General features: G+C 42.0%; 1 protein-coding gene across 2 annotated transcripts; it reads right to left on the bottom strand.

Moving 5' to 3' along the window:
* Positions 1–80: 80 nt before the first annotated feature.
* Positions 81–19,214, bottom strand: si:ch211-107m4.1 (heterogeneous nuclear ribonucleoprotein U-like protein 2). 2 transcript variants are annotated; one of them, XM_034181465.1, is made up of 11 exons: positions 18,462–19,209; positions 10,108–10,184; positions 9,663–9,914; positions 9,410–9,522; positions 9,001–9,267; positions 7,293–7,415; positions 7,109–7,210; positions 6,788–6,956; positions 636–833; positions 393–445; positions 81–318 (listed from the first exon to the last, which is right to left on the bottom strand). In XM_034181465.1, the coding sequence occupies exons 1-11, from the start codon at positions 19,136–19,138 to the stop codon at positions 256–258; spliced, it is 2,094 nt and encodes a 697-aa protein (XP_034037356.1). In that variant the 5' UTR covers positions 19,139–19,209; the 3' UTR covers positions 81–255. The 2 variants fall into 2 exon arrangements, with proteins under 2 accessions (XP_034037356.1, XP_034037355.1); XM_034181464.1 differs by having other exon boundaries at positions 81–445; positions 18,462–19,214.
* Positions 19,215–19,739: the final 525 nt, after the last annotated feature.

Genomic DNA, 19,739 nt, shown 5'->3' with positions numbered 1-19,739 from the left:
TCACAGTTAAATCACAAAAGTGATTTAATATGTACAATCCATCTGGGGGAAAAACAGCAAATAATGTATTTAAAAAAAAAATCTAAATTATAAATGTAGCAGCTGGTTGTGAGAGAATGGTGGAACAAGATATGCACAGATACAACAGTTCTCCGTATACTAGCCCATGGGGTGAGCTCTCTGTAACAAGGGACAACAGTAGAATTATTGTCCTTGTCTGTTCAGTGGTTCCTGTTCTGCACTCTGGAGGTTTGTTCAGCAGTAGCCCTCGTACTCGCTGCTGTAGTAGTAACTCTGATCTGGATAAGCCACGTTCCACTGAAATACAAAAGACACAAGTTGTGAGCTTGCTCTGCTAATCCGACTTGCGGAGAAATCTTAACATGACTCACGTATCCTGGCTGTTGGCTCCATGACTGCAAATTGAGCCTCGTGTCTTTCCATCCTATAAACACCATAATTCACATCATCGCTCATCTTAAAGATCAATCAATCAATCAACTTTTTTCTTATATAGCGCCAAATCACAACAAACAGTTGCCCCAAGGCGCTCCATATTGTGGAGATCAAGCCTTCCACATTACTGTATCATCATTTCTTCTGCTGGACATAGAGCTCATTCCAGTGGTTCTTACGAGAGGGAAGAGGACCATGAGGATGGGGTCTCTTCTTATGAAGGCGAGGTTTCTTCTCCTGTTTTTGGGTGGGGGGAAGCAGTCTGCGTGCCTCCTCTCTGTACTCCTGCAGAAGAACCTGAGCCTGATCCTGAGGCAGCTCAACGTACTGCAGCTCCTCCAGCAGGTCGCTCTGCTGCTCTGGAAGACTGCAGCTCACTGAAGAAAGAAGACACACCAAATTATTAAAAGCAAATGTATCATTCAGATCGACTGACCAGGTGTTCCGAGTCAGTCTGGAGCCACTCGTATGAGACGATGGTATTATATGCCAGCGATCTGTTTCTAACCCTAACCCACACATTCACGTTTAAACATCTAGAAGTCCAAGCAATCCTGGAATTTAGAACTAATAACATTACAGGATTGTTATTATTGCATATTCATTAACACTTTCATCAAGACAAATGTATTACTTTCTGAGACACTGATCAAAATTCACAATATTGCTTTTAAAAGCAAGCAAGAAAAACAAAACAAAACAATAAAAACAACCCAGAATCTGAATCAAGATCAAAACAATTTTTTTTGGCTCTTCTTTGACATAAAATTCACTATTCTGCCATGTCTCATGAAAATGTTTTGAACAACTGATTAAAATGAACAATGAAATGTAAAAGAAAGTGAAAAATTCACATTTGGCTCAGTGAACAACACAAGAATAAACATGATCATTCCACCAGATTGTGTGAAGACCTGAAATTTTTTTGAGTAATCCTGCTAACAGACAAATATACAAATACTAAAGGATTATTAACCGAGCAAGCGAGGTTAATAATATGTTTATTATATGGCTATTATATATATAAATAAACACACAAACCTATGGTGATGGTTTTGGGCTTACAGTCAGACCTGTTTGCGTCACCTCCATGAAGAACTTGCTTGGTCCGTTCGTTAGCTGGTAAACTTTCAATCTGTGTATTTATGGAGTATGTTGATGTCTGACTTGGTTTTTCTAATCGTGTTTTTAGCTTTCTGGTTTGCAACGAATGTGATACATGTTCTGGACTGATTATCATGGTAACCGGTCTGATATGGGAAAATATCAGACCAGAAATCAGTCAGTCAGAGCGCGCGTAGCATCACAGCCATGTAATAAAGGTAATTACTGAACCTTCTTGGTCGTGGTAATTACTTTAAAAAAAAAGTTTGTTTTCTCTGTATGCCTACTTTAACAATATGCAGTCTTCAGTGAATTGTTAAACGTATTTCAGAACCAGTAAATTACAACTTATTATATAACAGCTGGGTGGATCCTTGTCATTTGGTGGGTTGTATGTCACGTGACATGGATTATTCATATCATCTGCCATTGTGTTTCATTGACTATGCAATAGTTGTTTTAAGTGTGCAAATCTGGTGCTATATGAAATGTGCTATTGCACGCCCTGACCACTGTGCATGCTCACACTACCGGGGGTGGTGTTTAGCTAAACATAGCGGAGTGTGCTTTGCTGGCGGACGACGATTTGAAGGAGCTAATTGACGCTGCTAATTCTTCTAATACAAAGAAAAAAAATCCACTATGCTGTAGGCCATCTGGAAGCATGAAGAGCTGTTAGGATGAAAAGCTGTACAAATTCCTGATGTGATTTTTCACTGGACTGAGGAATTACACAAAGTCTCCTTTTTGGGATGAAAGTACGCGAAGTCAGTGGACGGCATCACGGACTACATCGTCACAATTTTGGACTGCAATTTAAAGTTCGTGTTTGACTGTTAAGCACCAGTGGAACGCCAAAATGTAAGTCCCTTTTCTGTTGTTTATAAATTAATAAAATATCAAATAACAAAGATCTGTTTTAGCTGTTATATAAAACAAATAATGAATGTTTTTACATTCTTTCAATGGAACAAATATTTAATGCGGTGAAAGATGGAACATTCCATTTTTCACCTCATGAAATATTCGTACCATTGAACTCATAAACATTCATTATTTGTATACTGTTCTATCTTAAAGCATCAATATGGTGGTTTTTCAAAACCTTAAGAATGGCTTCAAAATAATTTTGATGGTACCCAACTTATAACAGGTAGAAAGACATCTGTGTCATGACCACAGCACCCCAGAAACACCTGGTATTGGACTCTGTAACTGTAGTACATCCATCCATCCATCCATCCATCCATTTTCTTCTGCTTTATCCGGAGTCGGGTCGCGGGGGCAGCAGCTCAAGCAAAGCCGCCCAGACCTCCCGATTCACACACACCTCCCCCAGCTCCTCCGGGGGAACCCCAAGGCGTTCCCAAGCCAGCCGAGAGATGTAATCCTTCCAGCGTGTCCTGGGTCTTCCCCGGGCCTCCTCCCAATGGGACGTGCCCGGAACACCTCTCCAGCGAGGCGTCCAGGGGGCATCCGGAAAAGATGCCCGAGCCACCTCAACTGACTCCTTTCGATGTGGAGGAGAAGTGGCTCGACTCCGAGCTCCTCCCGAGTGACCGAGCTCCTCACCCTATCTCTAAGGGAGCGCCCAGCCAGCCTGCGGAGGAAACTCATCTCGGCCGCTTGTACCCGTGATCTCGTTCTTACAGTCATGAGCCAAATCTCATGACCATAGGTGAGGATCGGAACGTAGATCGATCAGTAAATCGAGAGCTTTGCCCCCCTACTCAGCTCTCTCTTCACCACGACGGTCCGATACAGCGACCGCATCACTGCAGACGCTGCACTGATCCGTCTATCGATCTCACGCTCCATCTGTCCCTCACTCGTGAACAAGACCCCGAGATACTTAAACTCCTCCACTTGAGGCAAGGACACTCCACCGATCTGAAGAGGGCAAAGCACCTTTTTCCGGTCAAGAACCACGGCCTCGGATTTGGAGGTGCTGATTTTCATCCCGGACGCCTCATATTCGGCTGCAAACCGCCCCAGTGCATGCTGAAGGTCCTGATTTGACGAAGCCAACAGAACCACATCGTCCGCAAACAGCAGAGACGAGATTCTTTGGTTCCCAAACCAGACCCCCTCTACACCCTGGCTGCGCCTAGAAATTCTGTCCATAAAAATAATGAACAGAACCGGTGACAAAGGGCAGCCCTGGCGGAGGCCAACATGCACTGGAAACAGGTTTGACTTACTACCGGCAATGCGAACCAAGCTCCTGCTGCGGTCATACAGGGACCGGATAGCCCTTAGCAAAGGACCCCGGACCCCGTACTCCCGGAGCACTCCCCACAGGGTGCCCTGAGGGACACGGTCGAACGCCTTCTCCAGATCCACAAAACACATGTGGACTGGTTGGGCGAACTCCCATGAACCCTCGGGTGCTCGAGGGTTCATGGGAGATTAACCTCCATGACCAGTGAAAGATCAAGGATCGAGACGTCGCCCGGTATGGCGGAGCCGGGGTCCCACCCTGGAGCCAGGCCTGGGGCCCGGCCGGGCTCAGCCCGAAGGAGCAACGTGGGCCCGCCCTCCTGTGGGTTCACCACCTGCAGAGGGGGCCATGGGGGTCGGGTGCAGAGAGGATTGGGTGGCGGTCGAGGGCGGGTGGCCCGGCGGCCCGGTCCATGCTCACAGCCCCTGGCTGGCTGTTGGGACGTGGAAACTGTAGTACAACAGAACATTAAATATAACACTTTAACCCAAGTACTGCAAATTGTACAAGATGCTTTATGATGTATTTCACACAACAGATCACAGATTTTACACAGCTGGAGTTCAACCAGCAGCTAACTATAAAACAAAACTATCCCAGTATTCTCAGTATGGACATTATCATGGCAGAGCCAGCAAAGAATCCAAAGAGGTTGGCATGGACCTGGACTCTCTGGTGATGGTGGCAGAGAGGAGAACACTGGACAAACTGCTGGACATTATGAACCATGCCAGTCACCCTCTGCACACCGTCATCAGCAACCATGGAGCCTCTTCAGCCACAGAATGCTCCTTCCCAAGTGCAGAACCAACAGACTGAAAAACTCCTTTGTACCTCAAGCCATCAGACTGTACAACTCCTCACCCAGGGGGAGGAGGAGTAACAAGAAGACAGAGGATGGGAAGGAGAGGAACAGTAATGGCCAGTAAACCAGTAGTGAACAGTATTTCTGACATTTACATTTGTGCATTTATATTTCTATTTGCACATTGTTTTTACTTTCACTTTTGATACTCTGTGCTACTTGCCCTGTGTGCTGCTATACAATGCTGCCGGAACCTCAATTTCCCTGAGGGAGTCTTCCCAAGGGATCAATAAAGTTCTTTCTACTCTAAAGAGGACACTATCAAAGGAAATGAAGAAGAGAAAACAAGTCACTGCTGGACTGGCTTTTACTCTTTGGCAAAAGCTAAAAAAAGACAAAATTATGACCAAAGTGTATTTTGTTTACCTTTTGTGAAGCACTTTGTAATTTTTATCTGTGAAAGGTGCTATATAAATAAAGTTTCTTCTTCTTCAAAGTATGAGAGACAATTGTTGACCAGCTGGTCTTGTTACTGTTGGAGCTTTAAATCATAGCTTTTGTTTATAGGCTACATCTTGTGCTACTGGACCTGTTTGGTGTCAGACTGTGTTGGTAAAGTTGTTGACTTATGGGTTTATGATCATTAGCCAGGCAAACTAATTTCTATAGCAGTTTAGTTGGTAAATAATTTTAGTTCATGCTAGTAAATTTGCTACATATCATGCTTGGACACTGGTACTTATTAGTGCTCTTGTGTGGTTTACTATCTTGCTATGTTAGCTAGCATTTATTTGATTTTCATTTTCATCTGATTTGTTCATTCATTAATTTTCATTGCCAGATTATTCAAATTAAGGGTCACAGGGGCTGGACCCTATCCCAGCAGTCACTGGGTGAGGGTTCATCAAGGTGGAGACACTGGGTTCAACTCTGATCACATCAGATTAAAAAAAAACCTGTCATTTTTGTAAAATCTTGTTACACAGCTCTAATGCTTCTTTGGCTTCAAAGGTTGCTATTGTTTCTCTGTCAACTTCCCAACAAATGCACCTGTACTGCTGTCTATGGGGAGGCTCAAACTGTAACGAGTATTTACGACAGTGGTTAAAAAGAATATTTATGCTTTGCACTTGTAAGGGGACCTAGAAGGGCATTTGGTGTAAAACGTGTGCCAAATCCCAATGCAGATTTGTATTGGATTTGCTGTGGTGACCTTGAATGAAAACAGGAGCAACTACAAAGCAAACAATAACCTGTAGGGGAACCTAGAAAGTGATGCTTGAATAGTGTTGCTTTAATGTTCTTATTATTGACCCAGTGTTATACCTGTGTTCAACCCAGGTTAGAAGAAAAGCAAGTTCTGGTTGTTTGATAGATGAACCAGAGGGTAGTCTGTTCAATGCTCCAACCTGCATGATAAGCCTGGGTGTGAAAGAACATCATTTGTCCCACCCTGATTATCAAGAAGAGCAAGGCACTAAATCCCCACAGTCAGCTTCCAGTCTATATGAACAAGCAGAACACACTGGAAAGCTCTGTCAAGAACATGCCAAAACAACAGGTGGCGATAAACCCTAATGCCGCTTTAATCATGTAAACGTGAACAATGATACTGTAGACAGAAATTCATCTATAACCTCACAAAAAGTTAACTTTAAGCTACCATCAGAGCCAACGATTCCTATTCTAATACAAAGCTATTGTATCTTTCAGTGAAGAAGATTTTTGTCCATGTCGTTAACAAGAAAATGACTGCACCTCAAGTCACAGTCTGCCGCTACAGATGACAGTGATTCTACATGACAGTTTTCTACAGTCAACATGTGAATGCAGCATTACTGTCTTGCCATGTTGTTCTATTGGAAGCCTGGAAAAAAAGACAAAACCTTTGTTTTCTTTGTCTACATGTAAACACTGAAACTAGTGTTTTCCAAAATCAAAAAGGCTCCAGTTTCACTGACCTAAAACAGACTGTGTGTGTGGATGAAATGCCAAAACGCATAGCAAATCTGTTTTTTCCAAAATAACCGTACAGTGTATGTGTGGATTAGGCATCAGTGTGAACAGTCCGTGCCTGGAAAATAGAGCAATGCTCTCAGTGCCCCTGTATAAATACAGCTGAAACACTGTTTCATATCAAGTATCCAGAAATACTCTTCGGTTAGACTGCATATTTCCTATAATATCTGCACCAATCAGACCTTGTAGTTTAAGCAGCGCAGTCTCTGGGATTTTCTTCTCGTCTCGCTCCTGGTGCTGGGACAGCCGCTTCTTCCATTCATCTGCTGAGGGGAAAACCACTACCACCCTCCGTCTGAAGCCCGCAAACAGGTGAAGTTTGTAACGCCGCGCTGAGAACAAGATGTTACACTGAAAACACAGGGATGGAACACAGATAAACAACAGGATGAAAACTTTCCTGAAAGTCTGTTAATCAGTTTTATAAGATAAAAATGTCACTTTAGTTGGTATACGATTTTGATATTTATATATTTGAGTTGGTATACGCTGTGACGGATTACCTGGTCCAGGATATAGTTGCCTGGTTTATCAGCAGCCAGCTTGATCAAATTACTGAGACACTGAGTGGCCTGCTGAAGCCTGGTGTCCATCTGTCCTCCGCTCTAGAGAAACAGCCGCACAGGTTAAGGACATGTTGAAGTTGCAGCATGTACTGTGAGAGAGAAGGCTTCAGATTTGACTGACCATCATGCATCTGAGCAGCTCCTCTGTGCCCAAAAGCTTGAAGTGTTTCTCCTGCTGCTGCTCCATGTACGCCTTGGCCCAGTGGCTCTTTCCACAACCAGGAAAACCTACCATCAACACCACCTAGAAAAATGAAAACCATTAACACTGATGTAGTGCACATGGTACCAAATACCCAGAGGTTATGCTGGAAAAACTGCGTCATGAAGAGACAATGATGGGGATCGATAATGAGGCCGAGCTGTCTGTCAAATCACAACATTAAGCCTTGTGTTCATAAACCTTTCCGTGTGCAGGGGTGTGAGTGGCAAAATTTGTTCAAACGTAGGTCTTTTTTCCTTGCATTTCCTGCATTTTAGCGTACAAACTGCATGCATGATTTCAACAGAAAAAAAGTGTTTAATCAAACACATTTCACAACTCGTGAACAAGACAAGGTAAAAAAAAAAAAGCTATAAAAATTGATATTCAAGGAGTAAAAAGTCAAACTGAGCAATCAAAACTGTCAGCCTACTGTATTTATACTATACTGTATTTATGTGCTTGGTCAACTGCACTATCATGTGACAGTCATTCAGTACTAATGAAAATCTCAGGCCTGTAGCCAGGATCTGAAATGGGAGGGTGGTGGTGGTGGGTGGATCGGGGTCTGTTTTTTTTTTTGGGCAAAAGTGTACTTTTACTGGCAGGAGTTTTGGGTTTTGATGTCCAGGGATGCATTCTGGAGGTTTTTTGATGACTATTTTCTCACCCTGATCCACTCCAGTTTAGTTGTTCTGCTTAATGTGTGTTTGTATGTTTTCACTTTTTGTTTGCCTGTAGCCCAAATTGATGTCACAACCTACATGTTTGTTTGATAAAGTTATTCAACAAAAGAGCTGTAATCAGTTTCATATTTTTGGCTTCCCTCATCCAACTAACCTGATTTTAAAGCTAGAACCCCAAACAGACCCAGTAATGCCAAACTTAGACATTAAAAGATATTGCTTCACATCCCACTTTAGTTATGCAGAAAACTAAACTTATCTTTATGTGGCTCATCAATTAAACTTAGTCCAGAACTACAGTAAAACTCAGGTGCATATTAATACTGATTTAAACATTTTAGTCATTAACATTATTACTACTATTATGATAATAATTAGTAGTATGAAAAATGTCTTCAAAAGTGGACCGTTCCATCTGCGTATGCTTCTGATTTGCAGTCTCTGAGCAGGAACATCATGCTGTACTCAGAAAGAAATTTTAGGTGTATTAGGTATTTGGGGTGGGGGAAGCATTAATGTTTGCTGTTAATGCGTTGTGGGTCTGCAGCTGTGCTTGTAGTTTAACCACAGCAAGGACACTCACAAAGACACGCAGACTTTGAAAGAAAAGTTTAAAAATATGTTTGTAAACTCTGCACTCTGCTTGTGTACTGTGAGGATCAACCCCCCCCCCCCCCCCCCCCCCCCCGCAAAGTGCAAACAGGACAAGACACAGGAACAGATATAGAAGCCTTGGTCTTAGAATCCAGAAAGTTCTGCGGCAAACCACGACTGCATTCTCTTCGTGATATTTTTGTGTAAAAAACTAAGCAACATAATTCTTATATAAATAAATATTTTACATGAAAAATTTGTTTTTATGAAAAGATAAGGATTAAAAACAGTTTTATGCATTTCCGAGGAGATCTCACAGACCTACATGTGAGGTTCCCATCTCTCACCTCACACTGTAATTTGGAGGAAGGGGCCAATGTTGCACGCAGCCTCTCCTTACTGGGGAGTGCTGCCAGTGGTGTAAACCCTGGCGGGCTGGGGTACCATGGAGGAGCTGTGGGGTCCAGGAGGAACCTGATTGAACAACTCCTACAGAAGGCGTGAGGGAACAGAGCACGACCCTGCAGCACTGAGGAATCTAAGACAAACGCCACACCCATGAAATGGCCATTTGTGCGGAAAGAGAGCTCAACTGTGCCATCTACAGAGAAAGACTGGGTGTGCACACAGAGACACAAAAACACAATTAATATGAGAGAAACCATAACATTTTGATGTAAGTGAAACTGTCAAGATCAAAAGAGCACATTGAAGAGGATGAGGAACTAAAAAATACCACAAAGAGGGATTACTCACAGCATAACAGCCAATGATGTCCCCCTCTGAGAAGGGTTCTCCAAAATCATCCTCTCTTCCACCTGACACTTTTTTACCACATTCTACATAAGCATAAGAGAATTCATCTGCACCTGGTAACAGACAGACAGAAAGCTTCAGAAAGGAAAAAAGAGACACCAAACAACAAAAACTTCCAGAAACGTTTCTTGTGTTTACATAAATTGATTTTCCTTGCCTCCTCTGAGAAACATTAAATAAAGGTCATGTTTACCCAGCAGGAGAGACGTGTCAGCCAGTGACCAGCCTACTCTCAAACCGTAGGGCTCCGTGCTGTGGTCCTCAGATTTTCCCTCCAGCTGTGTCATCAACAACTTCTTTTCGAGTCTCACCTCAAAGCCCACCCTGCCCTGCAGCACCCCATGGGTGAGCCTGCAACCTGACCACAGCAAAGGGAAGCGGTCCCAGAACCGCGGCTGGCCAGAGGTACCATCAGGGCCCACTTCAAAGTGGAGGTGACTACAATCTGTGATTACACAAGGACAAGGATTAATCAGCAACCTCTCAACCCTAAAGCACAGCTATTATGATTTTAACATTCACCATGAGGCACAGACAGATTCCCTCACTGGATGGAACAACTGCCAAAACTAATTAAATTCAAACTAAGTAAACAAGTTTGATGCTTGTTTTACTGTACATGTTTTAAAGGGACTCACATGGATCTATTCTGACTTTATCATCATCTTCCTTCTCTACTTCCGCTCCCTCTGGTGGGGGCTGTGGTAATTTAGCCCTTGTTGACAGAAAAAAAAAAAAGGTCATACACAGTTTTATACCAGTTCTCATGAAGAGTAAAATCTGTGAGGATCAAAAAGGGAATTCTGGGTCTTTATTTAAGATAATTTGGCAGGAGATACAGGTACCTGTGCACCTGCAAATGCAGGCTTAGGAACAGCTTCTTCCCAGAGGCTGTTTCACTGCTGAATAAAACTCAACCTCCTGTCTAGCACATGCACTTTACCTCACACTGCTTACCACACTTTTATTACAGTATCACAGTATATGTACCTTTGCACAGCATCTGTTACTGCTTTACACCTTAAACAAGTTTACACAAATCATGTGCAATATATATATATATATATATATATATATATATATATATATATATATATATATATATATATATATATATATATATATATATATATATATATATATATATATATATATATATATATATATATATATATATATATATCAATCAATCAATCAATCAATTTTTTTTTTATATAGCGCCAAATCACAACAAACAGTTGCCCCAAGGCGCTTTATATTGTAAGGCAAGGCCATACAATAATTATGTAAAACCCCAACGGTCAAAACGACCCCCTGTGAGCAAGCACTTGGCTACAGTGGGAAGGAAAAACTCCCTTTTAACAGGAAGAAACCTCCAGCAGAACCAGGCTCAGGGAGGGGCAGTCTTCTGCTGGGACTGGTTGGGGCTGAGGGAGAGAACCAGGAAAAAGACATGCTGTGGAGGGGAGCAGAGATCGATCACTAATGATTAAATGCAGAGTGGTGCATACAGAGCAAAAAGAAAAAGAAACAGTGCATCATGGGAACCCCCCAGCAGTCTACGTCTATAGCAGCATAACTAAGGGATGGTTCAGGGTCACCTGATCCAGCCCTAACTATAAGCTTTAGCAAAAAGGAAAGTTTTAAGCCTAATCTTAAAAGTAGAGAGGGTGTCTGTCTCCCTGATCTGAATTGGGAGCTGGTTCCACAGGAGAGGAGCCTGAAAGCTGAAGGCTCTGCCTCCCATTCTACTCTTACAAACCCTAGGAACTACAAGTAAGCCTGCAGTCTGAGAGCGAAGCGCTCTATTGGGGTAATATGGTACTACGAGGTCCCTAAGATAAGATGGGACCTGATTATTCAAAACCTTATAAGTAAGAAGAAGAATTTTAAATTCTATTCTAGAATTAACAGGAAGCCAATGAAGAGAGGCCAATATGGGTGAGATATGCTCTCTCCTTCTAGTCCCCGTCAGTACTCTAGCTGCAGCATTTTGAATTAACTGAAGGCTTTTTAGGGAACTTTTAGGACAACCTGATAATAATGAATTACAATAGTCCAGCCTAGAGGAAATAAATGCATGAATTAGTTTTTCAGCATCACTCTGAGACAAGACCTTTCTGATTTTAGAGATATTGCGTAAATGCAAAAAAGCAGTCCTACATATTTGTTTAATATGCACTTTGAATGACATATCCTGATCAAAAATGACTCCAAGATTTCTCACAGTATTACTAGAGGTCAGGGTAATGCCATCCAGAGTAAGGATCTGGTTAGACACCATGTTTCTAAGATTTGTGGGGCCAAGTACAATAACTTCAGTTTTATCTGAGTTTAAAAGCAGGAAATTAGAGGTCATCCATGTCTTTATGTCTGTAAGACAATCCTGCAGTTTAGCTAATTGGTGTGTGTCCTCTGGCTTCATGGATAGATAAAGCTGGGTATCATCTGCGTAACAATGAAAATTTAAGCAATACCGTCTAATAATACTGCCTAAGGGAAGCATGTATAAAGTGAATAAAATTGGTCCTAGCACAGAACCTTGTGGAACTCCATAATTAACTTTAGTCTGTGAAGAAGATTCCCCATTTACATGAACAAATTGTAATCTATTAGACAAATATGATTCAAACCACCGCAGCGCAGTGCCTTTAATACCTATGGCATGCTCTAATCTCTGTAATAAAATTTTATGGTCAACAGTATCAAAAGCAGCACTGAGATCTAACAGAACAAGCACAGAGATGAGTCCACTGTCCGAGGCCATAAGAAGATCATTTGTAACCTTCACTAATGCTGTTTCTGTACTATGATGAATTCTAAAACCTGACTGAAACTCTTCAAATAGACCATTCCTCTGCAGATCATCAGTTAGCTGTTTTACAACTACCCTTTCAAGAATTTTTGAGAGAAAAGGAAGGTTGGAGATTGGCCTATAATTAGCTAAGATAGCTGGGTCAAGTGATGGCTTTTTAAGTAATGGTTTAATTACTGCCACCTTAAAAGCCTGTGGTACATAGCCAACTAACAAAGATAGATTGATCATATTTAAGATCGAAGCATTAAATAATGGTAGGGCTTCCTTGAGCAGCCTGGTAGGAATGGGGTCTAATAAACATGTTGATGGTTTGGATGAAGTAACTAATGAGAATAACTCAGACAGAACAATCGGAGAGAAAGAGTCTAACCAAATACCGGCATCACTGAAAGCAGCCAAAGATAACGATACGTCTTTGGGATGGTTATGAGTAATTTTTTCTCTAATAGTTAAAATTTTGTTAGCAAAGAAAGTCATGAAGTCATTACTAGTTAAAGTTAATGGAATACTCAGCTCAATAGAGCTCTGACTCTTTGTCAGCCTGGCTACAGTGCGGAAAAGAAACCTGGGGTTGTTCTTATTTTCTTCAATTAGTGATGAGTAGAAAGATGTCCTAGCTTTACGAAGGGCTTTTTTATAGAGCAACAGACTCTTTTTCCAGGCTAAGTGAAGATCTTCTAAATTAGTGAGACGCCATTTCCTCTCCAACTTACGGGTTATCTGCTTTAAGCTACGAGTTTGTGAGTTATACCACGGAGTCAGACACTTCTGATTTAAAGCTCTCTTTTTCAGAGGAGCTACAGCATCCAAAGTTGTCTTCAATGAGGATGTAAAACTATTGACGAGATACTCTATCTCCCTTACAGAGTTTAGGTAGCTACTCTGCACTGTGTTGGTATATGGCATTAGAGAACATAAAGAAGGAATCATATCCTTAAACCTAGTTACAGCGCTTTCTGAAAGACTTCTAGTGTAATGAAACTTATTCCCCACTGCTGGGTAGTCCATCAGAGTAAATGTAAATGTTATTAAGAAATGATCAGACAGAAGGGAGTTATCAGGGAATACTGTTAAGTCTTCTATTTCCATACCATAAGTCAGAACAAGATCTAAGATATGATTAAAGTGGTGGGTGGACTCATTTACTTTTTGAGCAAAGCCAATAGAGTCTAATAATAGATTAAATGCAGTGTTGAGGCTGTCATTCTCAGCATCTGTGTGGATGTTAAAATCGCCCACTATAATTATCTTATCTGAGCTAAGCACTAAGTCAGACAAAAGGTCTGAAAATTCACAGAGAAACTCACAGTAACGACCAGGTGGACGATAGATAATAACAAATAAAACTGGTTTTTGGGACTTCCAATTTGGATGGACAAGACTAAGAGACAAGCTTTCAAATGAATTAAAGCTCTGTCTGGGTTTTGGATTAATTAATAAGCTGGAATGGAAGATTGCTGCTAATCCTCCACCCCGGCCCGTGCTACGAGCATTCTGACAGTTAGTGTGACTCGAGGGTGTTGACTCATTTAAACTAACATATTCATCCTGCTGTAACCAGGTTTCTGTTAGGCAGAATAAATCAATATGTTGATCAATTATTATATCATTTACCAACAGGGACTTAGAAGAGAGAGACCTAATGTTTAATAGACCACATTTAACTGTTTTAGTCTGTGGTGCAGTTGAAGGTGCTATATTATTTTTTCTTTTTGAATTTTTATGCTTAAATAGATTTTTGCTGGTTATTGGTAGTCTGGGAGCAGGCACCGTCTCTACGGGGATGGGGTAATGAGGGGATGGCAGGGGGAGAGAAGCTGCAGAGAGGTGTGTAAGACTACAACTCTGCTTCCTGGTCCCAACCCTGGATAGTCACGGTTTGGAGGATTTAAGAAAATTGGCCAGATTTCTAGAAATGAGAGCTGCTCCATCCAAAGTGGGATGGCTGCCGTCTCTCCTAACAAGACCAGGTTTTCCCCAGAAGCTTTGCCAATTATCTATGAAGCCCACCTCATTTTATACCTCATATATATATATATATATATATATATATATATATATATATACTCAACAAAAATATAAACGCAACACTTTTGGTTTTGCTCCCATTTTGTATGAGATGAACTCAAAGATCTAAAACTTTTTCTACATACACAATATCACCATTTCCCTCAAATATTGTTCACAAACCAGTCTAAATCTGTGATAGTGAGCACTTCTCCTTTGCTGAGATAATCCATCCCACCTCACAGGTGTGCCATATCAAGATGCTGATTAGACACCATGATTAGTGCACAGGTGTGCCTTAGACTGCCCACAATAAAAGGCCACTCTGAAAGGTGCAGATCTGTTTTATTGGGGGGGATACCAGTCAGTATCTGGTGTGACCACCATTTGCCTCATGCAGTGCAACACATCTCCTTCGCATAGAGTTGATCAGGTTGTCAATTGTGGCCTGTGGAATGTTGGTCCACTCCTCTTCAATGGCTGTGCGAAGTTTCTGGATATTGGCAGGAACTGGTACACGCTGTCGTATACGCCGGTCCAGAGCATCCCAAACATGCCCAATGGGTGACATGCCCGGTGAGTATGCCGGTCATGCAAGAACTGGGACATTTTCAGCTTCCAAGAATTGTGTACAGATCCTTGCAACATGGGGCCGTGTATTATCCTGCTGCAACATGAGGTGATGTTCTTGGATGTATGGCACAACAATGGGCCTCAGGATCTCGTCACAGTATCTCTGTGCATTCAAAATGCCATCAATAAAATGCACCTGTGTTCTTCGTCCATAACAGACGCCTGCCCATACCATAACCCCACCGCCACCATGGGCCACTCGATCCACAACATTGACATCAGAAAACCGCTCACCCACACAATGCCACACATGCTGTCTGCCATCTGCCCTGGACAGTGTGAACCAGGATTCATCCGTGAAGAGAACACCTCTCCAACGTGCCAAACGCCAGCGAATGTGAGCATTTGCCCACTCAAGTCGGTTACGCCGACGAACTGGAGTCAGGTCGAGACCCCGATGAGGACGACGAGCATGCAGATGAGCTTCCCTGAGACGGTTTCTGACAGTTTGTGCAGAAATTCTTTGGTTATGCAAACCGATTGTTTCAGCAGCTGTCCGAGTGGCTGGTCTCAGACGATCTTGGAGGTGAACATGCTGGATGTGGAGGTCCTGGGCTGGTGTGGTTACACGTGGTCTGCGGTTGTGAGGCTGGTTGGATGTACTGCTAAATTCTCTGAAACGCCTTTGGAGACGGCTTATGGTAGAGAAATGAACATTCAATACACGAGCAACAGCTCTGGTTGACATTCCTGCTGTCAGCATGCCAATTGCACACTCCCTCAAATCTTGTGACATCTGTGGCATTGTGCTGTGTGATAAAACTGCACCTTTCAGAGTGGCCTTTTATTGTGGACAGTCTAAGGCACACCTGTGCACTAAGCATGGTGTGTAATCAGCATCCTGATATGGCACACCTGTGAGGTGGGATGGATTATCTCAGCAAAGGAGAAGTGCTCACTATCACAGATTTAGACTGGTTTGTGAACAATATTTGAGGGAAATGGTGATATTGTGTATGTAGAAAAAGTTTTAGATCTTTGAGTTCATCTCATACAAAATGGGAGCAAAACCAAAAGTGTTGCGTTTATATTTTTGTTGTGTATACACACACACACACACACACGCACTTTATTTATCCTGTAATCATCTGCACTCCTATTCATACACTATTGTATATACTGATATTTGTATGTCACTGTAGTCATCTAGCATCACTGTACATGCCCATCTGTATATTATCCATCTCATATTTGTTTACCTCACTCATAACTGTAAGTATTACTCAATTTAATGCAGTTTTTTTTTTTTGCAGTTCTGGTTAGATTTTAACTGCATTTCATTGGTCCTGTACCTGTACTCTGCACAATGACAATAAAGTTGAACCTAATACAATCTAATAATTTAATTTTGTCAACCTAGGGCCCAATAAAACAGTGCTTCAGATCATTCATGATTGTATACTGTCAGACAGCTTTGTCAGGGGTCAAGCTTTAAGGTCAATGTTAAGGACGTTGTAGATGACAGCAGCGCTGCACATCAGCTCACTTCTGGCCCAAGCAGAGACCTTTAAATGTAGGCAGAGTCACCTAACTGCTTGTGTGTCTCCATCCAGCTATTTGAGTATCCAGAATGCAGTTGAGCTGAATACATCGATGTAATCAACTATGAAACTGACAACTTTCTTGGTAATTTAGTCATTTTGAGTCATATAGCCAGCCAGACACTGAGTGCTGAAGTGGAGGCAGAGACACTTTCCTAGTGAAAACTGGTGTTCATCAGAGATGTATTCTGGATCCTACACTGTTCAATGCTTGCATGGACTGGGCGTTGGGTAAGTTTGTGGAAACCGGTGACTAAGGTGCTTTGTTGGCAAGGAAAGTTTTATTGACCTTGAGTTTGTGGATGATGCTGTAAACACTGTGGAATAAATGGATACTGGGTTACAGCACTTCAGAAGCTGAGTGAGGAATCAGAGTGTCTGGAGTTGTGATTGTCCTGGATTAAGGCAAAGATACATTGGCCATCGCGTGCACACATAGTAGGACCTAAATGATGCCCGTGATAATTTCAACGTATACGGTGTGATTTATAAAAACAAACTAAACAGCAAAATGGTCATATATGTTCGCAAACTGTGACCTTTGGTTGGTGGACTGTGGCTTTGGTAACTGGTATTTCTACTTGCATGTAAAAATTGATGAAATTTGTAGAGACAATCATTTGTCTCGGCAGTGACATTCATGTCTCTAGGTCCTCAGCCTTTGAGATCGAGAAATGCCAGTGAAACGCTGACTGAGTAATGAGGTCACTGGACAGAGGTGTTTGTGATGCCAATGTCTTTGTAGGAGAACAAAGGGACAAGTTTTTAGGATCCTGGTGCTTCTTACCTTATTAAATGCTGTGAGATTTGGATGTTAACAACTGAGCAAAGGTGACAACTGGATGCCTCTGGTACCAGGTCTCTTCAGAGGATCCTTGGGTACTGCTGGAAGGACTTTATATCAAATGAGTGGTTACTTAAGGAGCCTAAGATGAGGGGTACCACTTGCATTGTGAGGGAGCATCGGATCTGACCTTTTAACCATGTGATGAATTTCTGTTTGAATGAGTCAGCACATAAGTGCCTGACCTGAGTGATGAGGACGTCAATGTTTGCAGATAATCAAGGCAATGCCTATGCTTCACCTGGATGTGCCAGAAAAATGGTTACTTTTATACTTTTAAGATGTGGGGATCAATCAGTTGTCTGCCTGGGGAATTACCATTCAGGATCCAAGGCAGTTCCATGGTGTTGTGGAAAACAATAGTACACATTTTTCACCATTTTCTAACATATTATGAACCAAAGAACTAATCAATTAATTGAGAAAATAACCAATGGATTAATCGATCATGAAAATAATCATTAATTGCAGTCCTAGTTTGCAGATTTAGAAATGCGGCCACCCCTTGTAGTGTAAATCTCTATAATCTCGCTTGTGCATCTTCAGTAATTTGTTCTAATGGTCTGTGCAACCTGAAGAGTCGTGAGCATCTCATTAGGGCGGGGCGTAAAGTTACTATGGATAGCCCTAGTACACCTATAGTATAACTTTAGCACGTCGATGCTTCCCAGAAAACTTTAATTGTTACCACGGCATGTACAACAATGGTATGGGCTGCATGAAGATGCAAGGGATTACCAAAATCCAAAAATCCTACCAACATTAAAACATGACCATGACATGATGACACAATATCCTGGTTCATCACTGGCACCATGCCAAACCTTGTTCAAAATTCAAAATTTTTTATGAATGTCAGAAAAACAAAACCCTAACCCTCATCCTAATCCTAACCCATTTAAGATAAAGTAATTTGGAATTCTGCTAAACAGCTCAGGCATCAGGATAAGAACGTCATTCTCAGCTGGTGAGTTTCGAATGCAAAAAAAAAAAATTTCCCTGGTTTGCATGAAGCACGGAACATGGAAATGTTTCAGTCTCTGATGTTAAGGGGTATAATAGAGCTTTGGGAAAATATCAAGCACTCCATAAATGACTGATTTTTGGACCTTATGCGGCTCTCGGGGCACCAGTTTGACACCACTGTACCTTTTGTAGCGGATCTCCTCTTTGAACTCATAAAAAGCTCTTCCTCTACCGACCTCTTCAGATGACAGAGGTCTCCTCTCCTTCTCCACCTCCTCGGGTTGGTCAAAGTCAGTCTGTGTCGAAACGTCACTGAACCCACCGGAGGACACAGTGAGGGGCTCCAGGTTCTCCATCGGCGCCTCTGGCCTCGTTGAGTTGTCTTTTGGCGGCTGTGTCTCTGTGCTGTCCTCTGGCCTTGATTTGTCTTTTGGGGGCTGTGTCTCTGTGCTGTCCTCTGGCCTTGATTTGTCTTTTGGGGGCTGTGTCTCCGTGCTGTCCTCTGGCCTTGATTTGTCTTTTGGGGGCTGTGTCTCCGTGCTGTCCTCTGGCCTTGATTTGTCTTTTGGGGGCTGTGTCTCCGTGCTGTCCTCTGGCCTTGATTTGTCTTTTGGGGGCTGTGTCTCTGTGCTGTCCTCTGGCCTTGATTTGTCTTTTGGGGGCTGTGTCTCTGTGCTGTCCTCTGGCCTTGATTTGTCTTTTGGGGGCTGTGTCTCCGTGCTGTCCTCTGGCCCTGCCTGGGACGCGGACCACAGTCTGCTGACCAGCTCAGCCTTCAGTCCTCTGCTGCTCAAACCCGCAGCCTCCAGTCTGGACCGCAGCTCCGACACTTTCAGCTTTTTCAGTTCCACGAGCTTCATTATTACCTGGTTAATAAACACTGTTTAGTTTTGGAGATAAGCTGTAAAAAAAATAAATAAATAATAATAATAAAAAAAATACAGAACATAAACTAAAAACGCACAAACTGAAAAGACCAAAACAAACGATTCAATATGGAGCTCTGAGCTGTGATTGGCTCGTCTGGCTTCCTTTTTCTTCTGAGGATGTCATTTGTGGCAGACTAGACGCAGAAAAGCGCACTGTTGCCATCTAAAGGTCATTTGAAATATGCTGTTAAATGATATTTTCACCACTTTATTTCATTTCCATTGATTTTATCGCTTGTTTTACAAATGTACCTACTTTTGAGTTTACATGGTTTGTTTTATGTGACTGAAAAAATTCACAAGTTTCTTAAACATAAACATTAATGTTTCTTATAGGACACACAACAGATGAAATAAAGTACAGAAATCAGGTCCATAAAAATTTTAAGTTCTATTGACTTAAATACTGTAAATTGAAACAACTGAAAATAGGTTAATCAGGATTTATTAATTTTGCTGCAATTAAAAGATATGTATAATTGAGATTGAGATGTTTTGAGTCTAATCCAGAAAAAGTAGGGTGCAGTTCTCT

The sequence above is a fragment of the Thalassophryne amazonica genome, chromosome 11, assembly GCF_902500255.1.
Source record: "Thalassophryne amazonica chromosome 11, fThaAma1.1, whole genome shotgun sequence".
Lineage (NCBI taxonomy): Eukaryota > Metazoa > Chordata > Actinopteri > Batrachoidiformes > Batrachoididae > Thalassophryne > Thalassophryne amazonica.
This window is presented reverse-complemented; position numbering and strand designations above follow the sequence as displayed.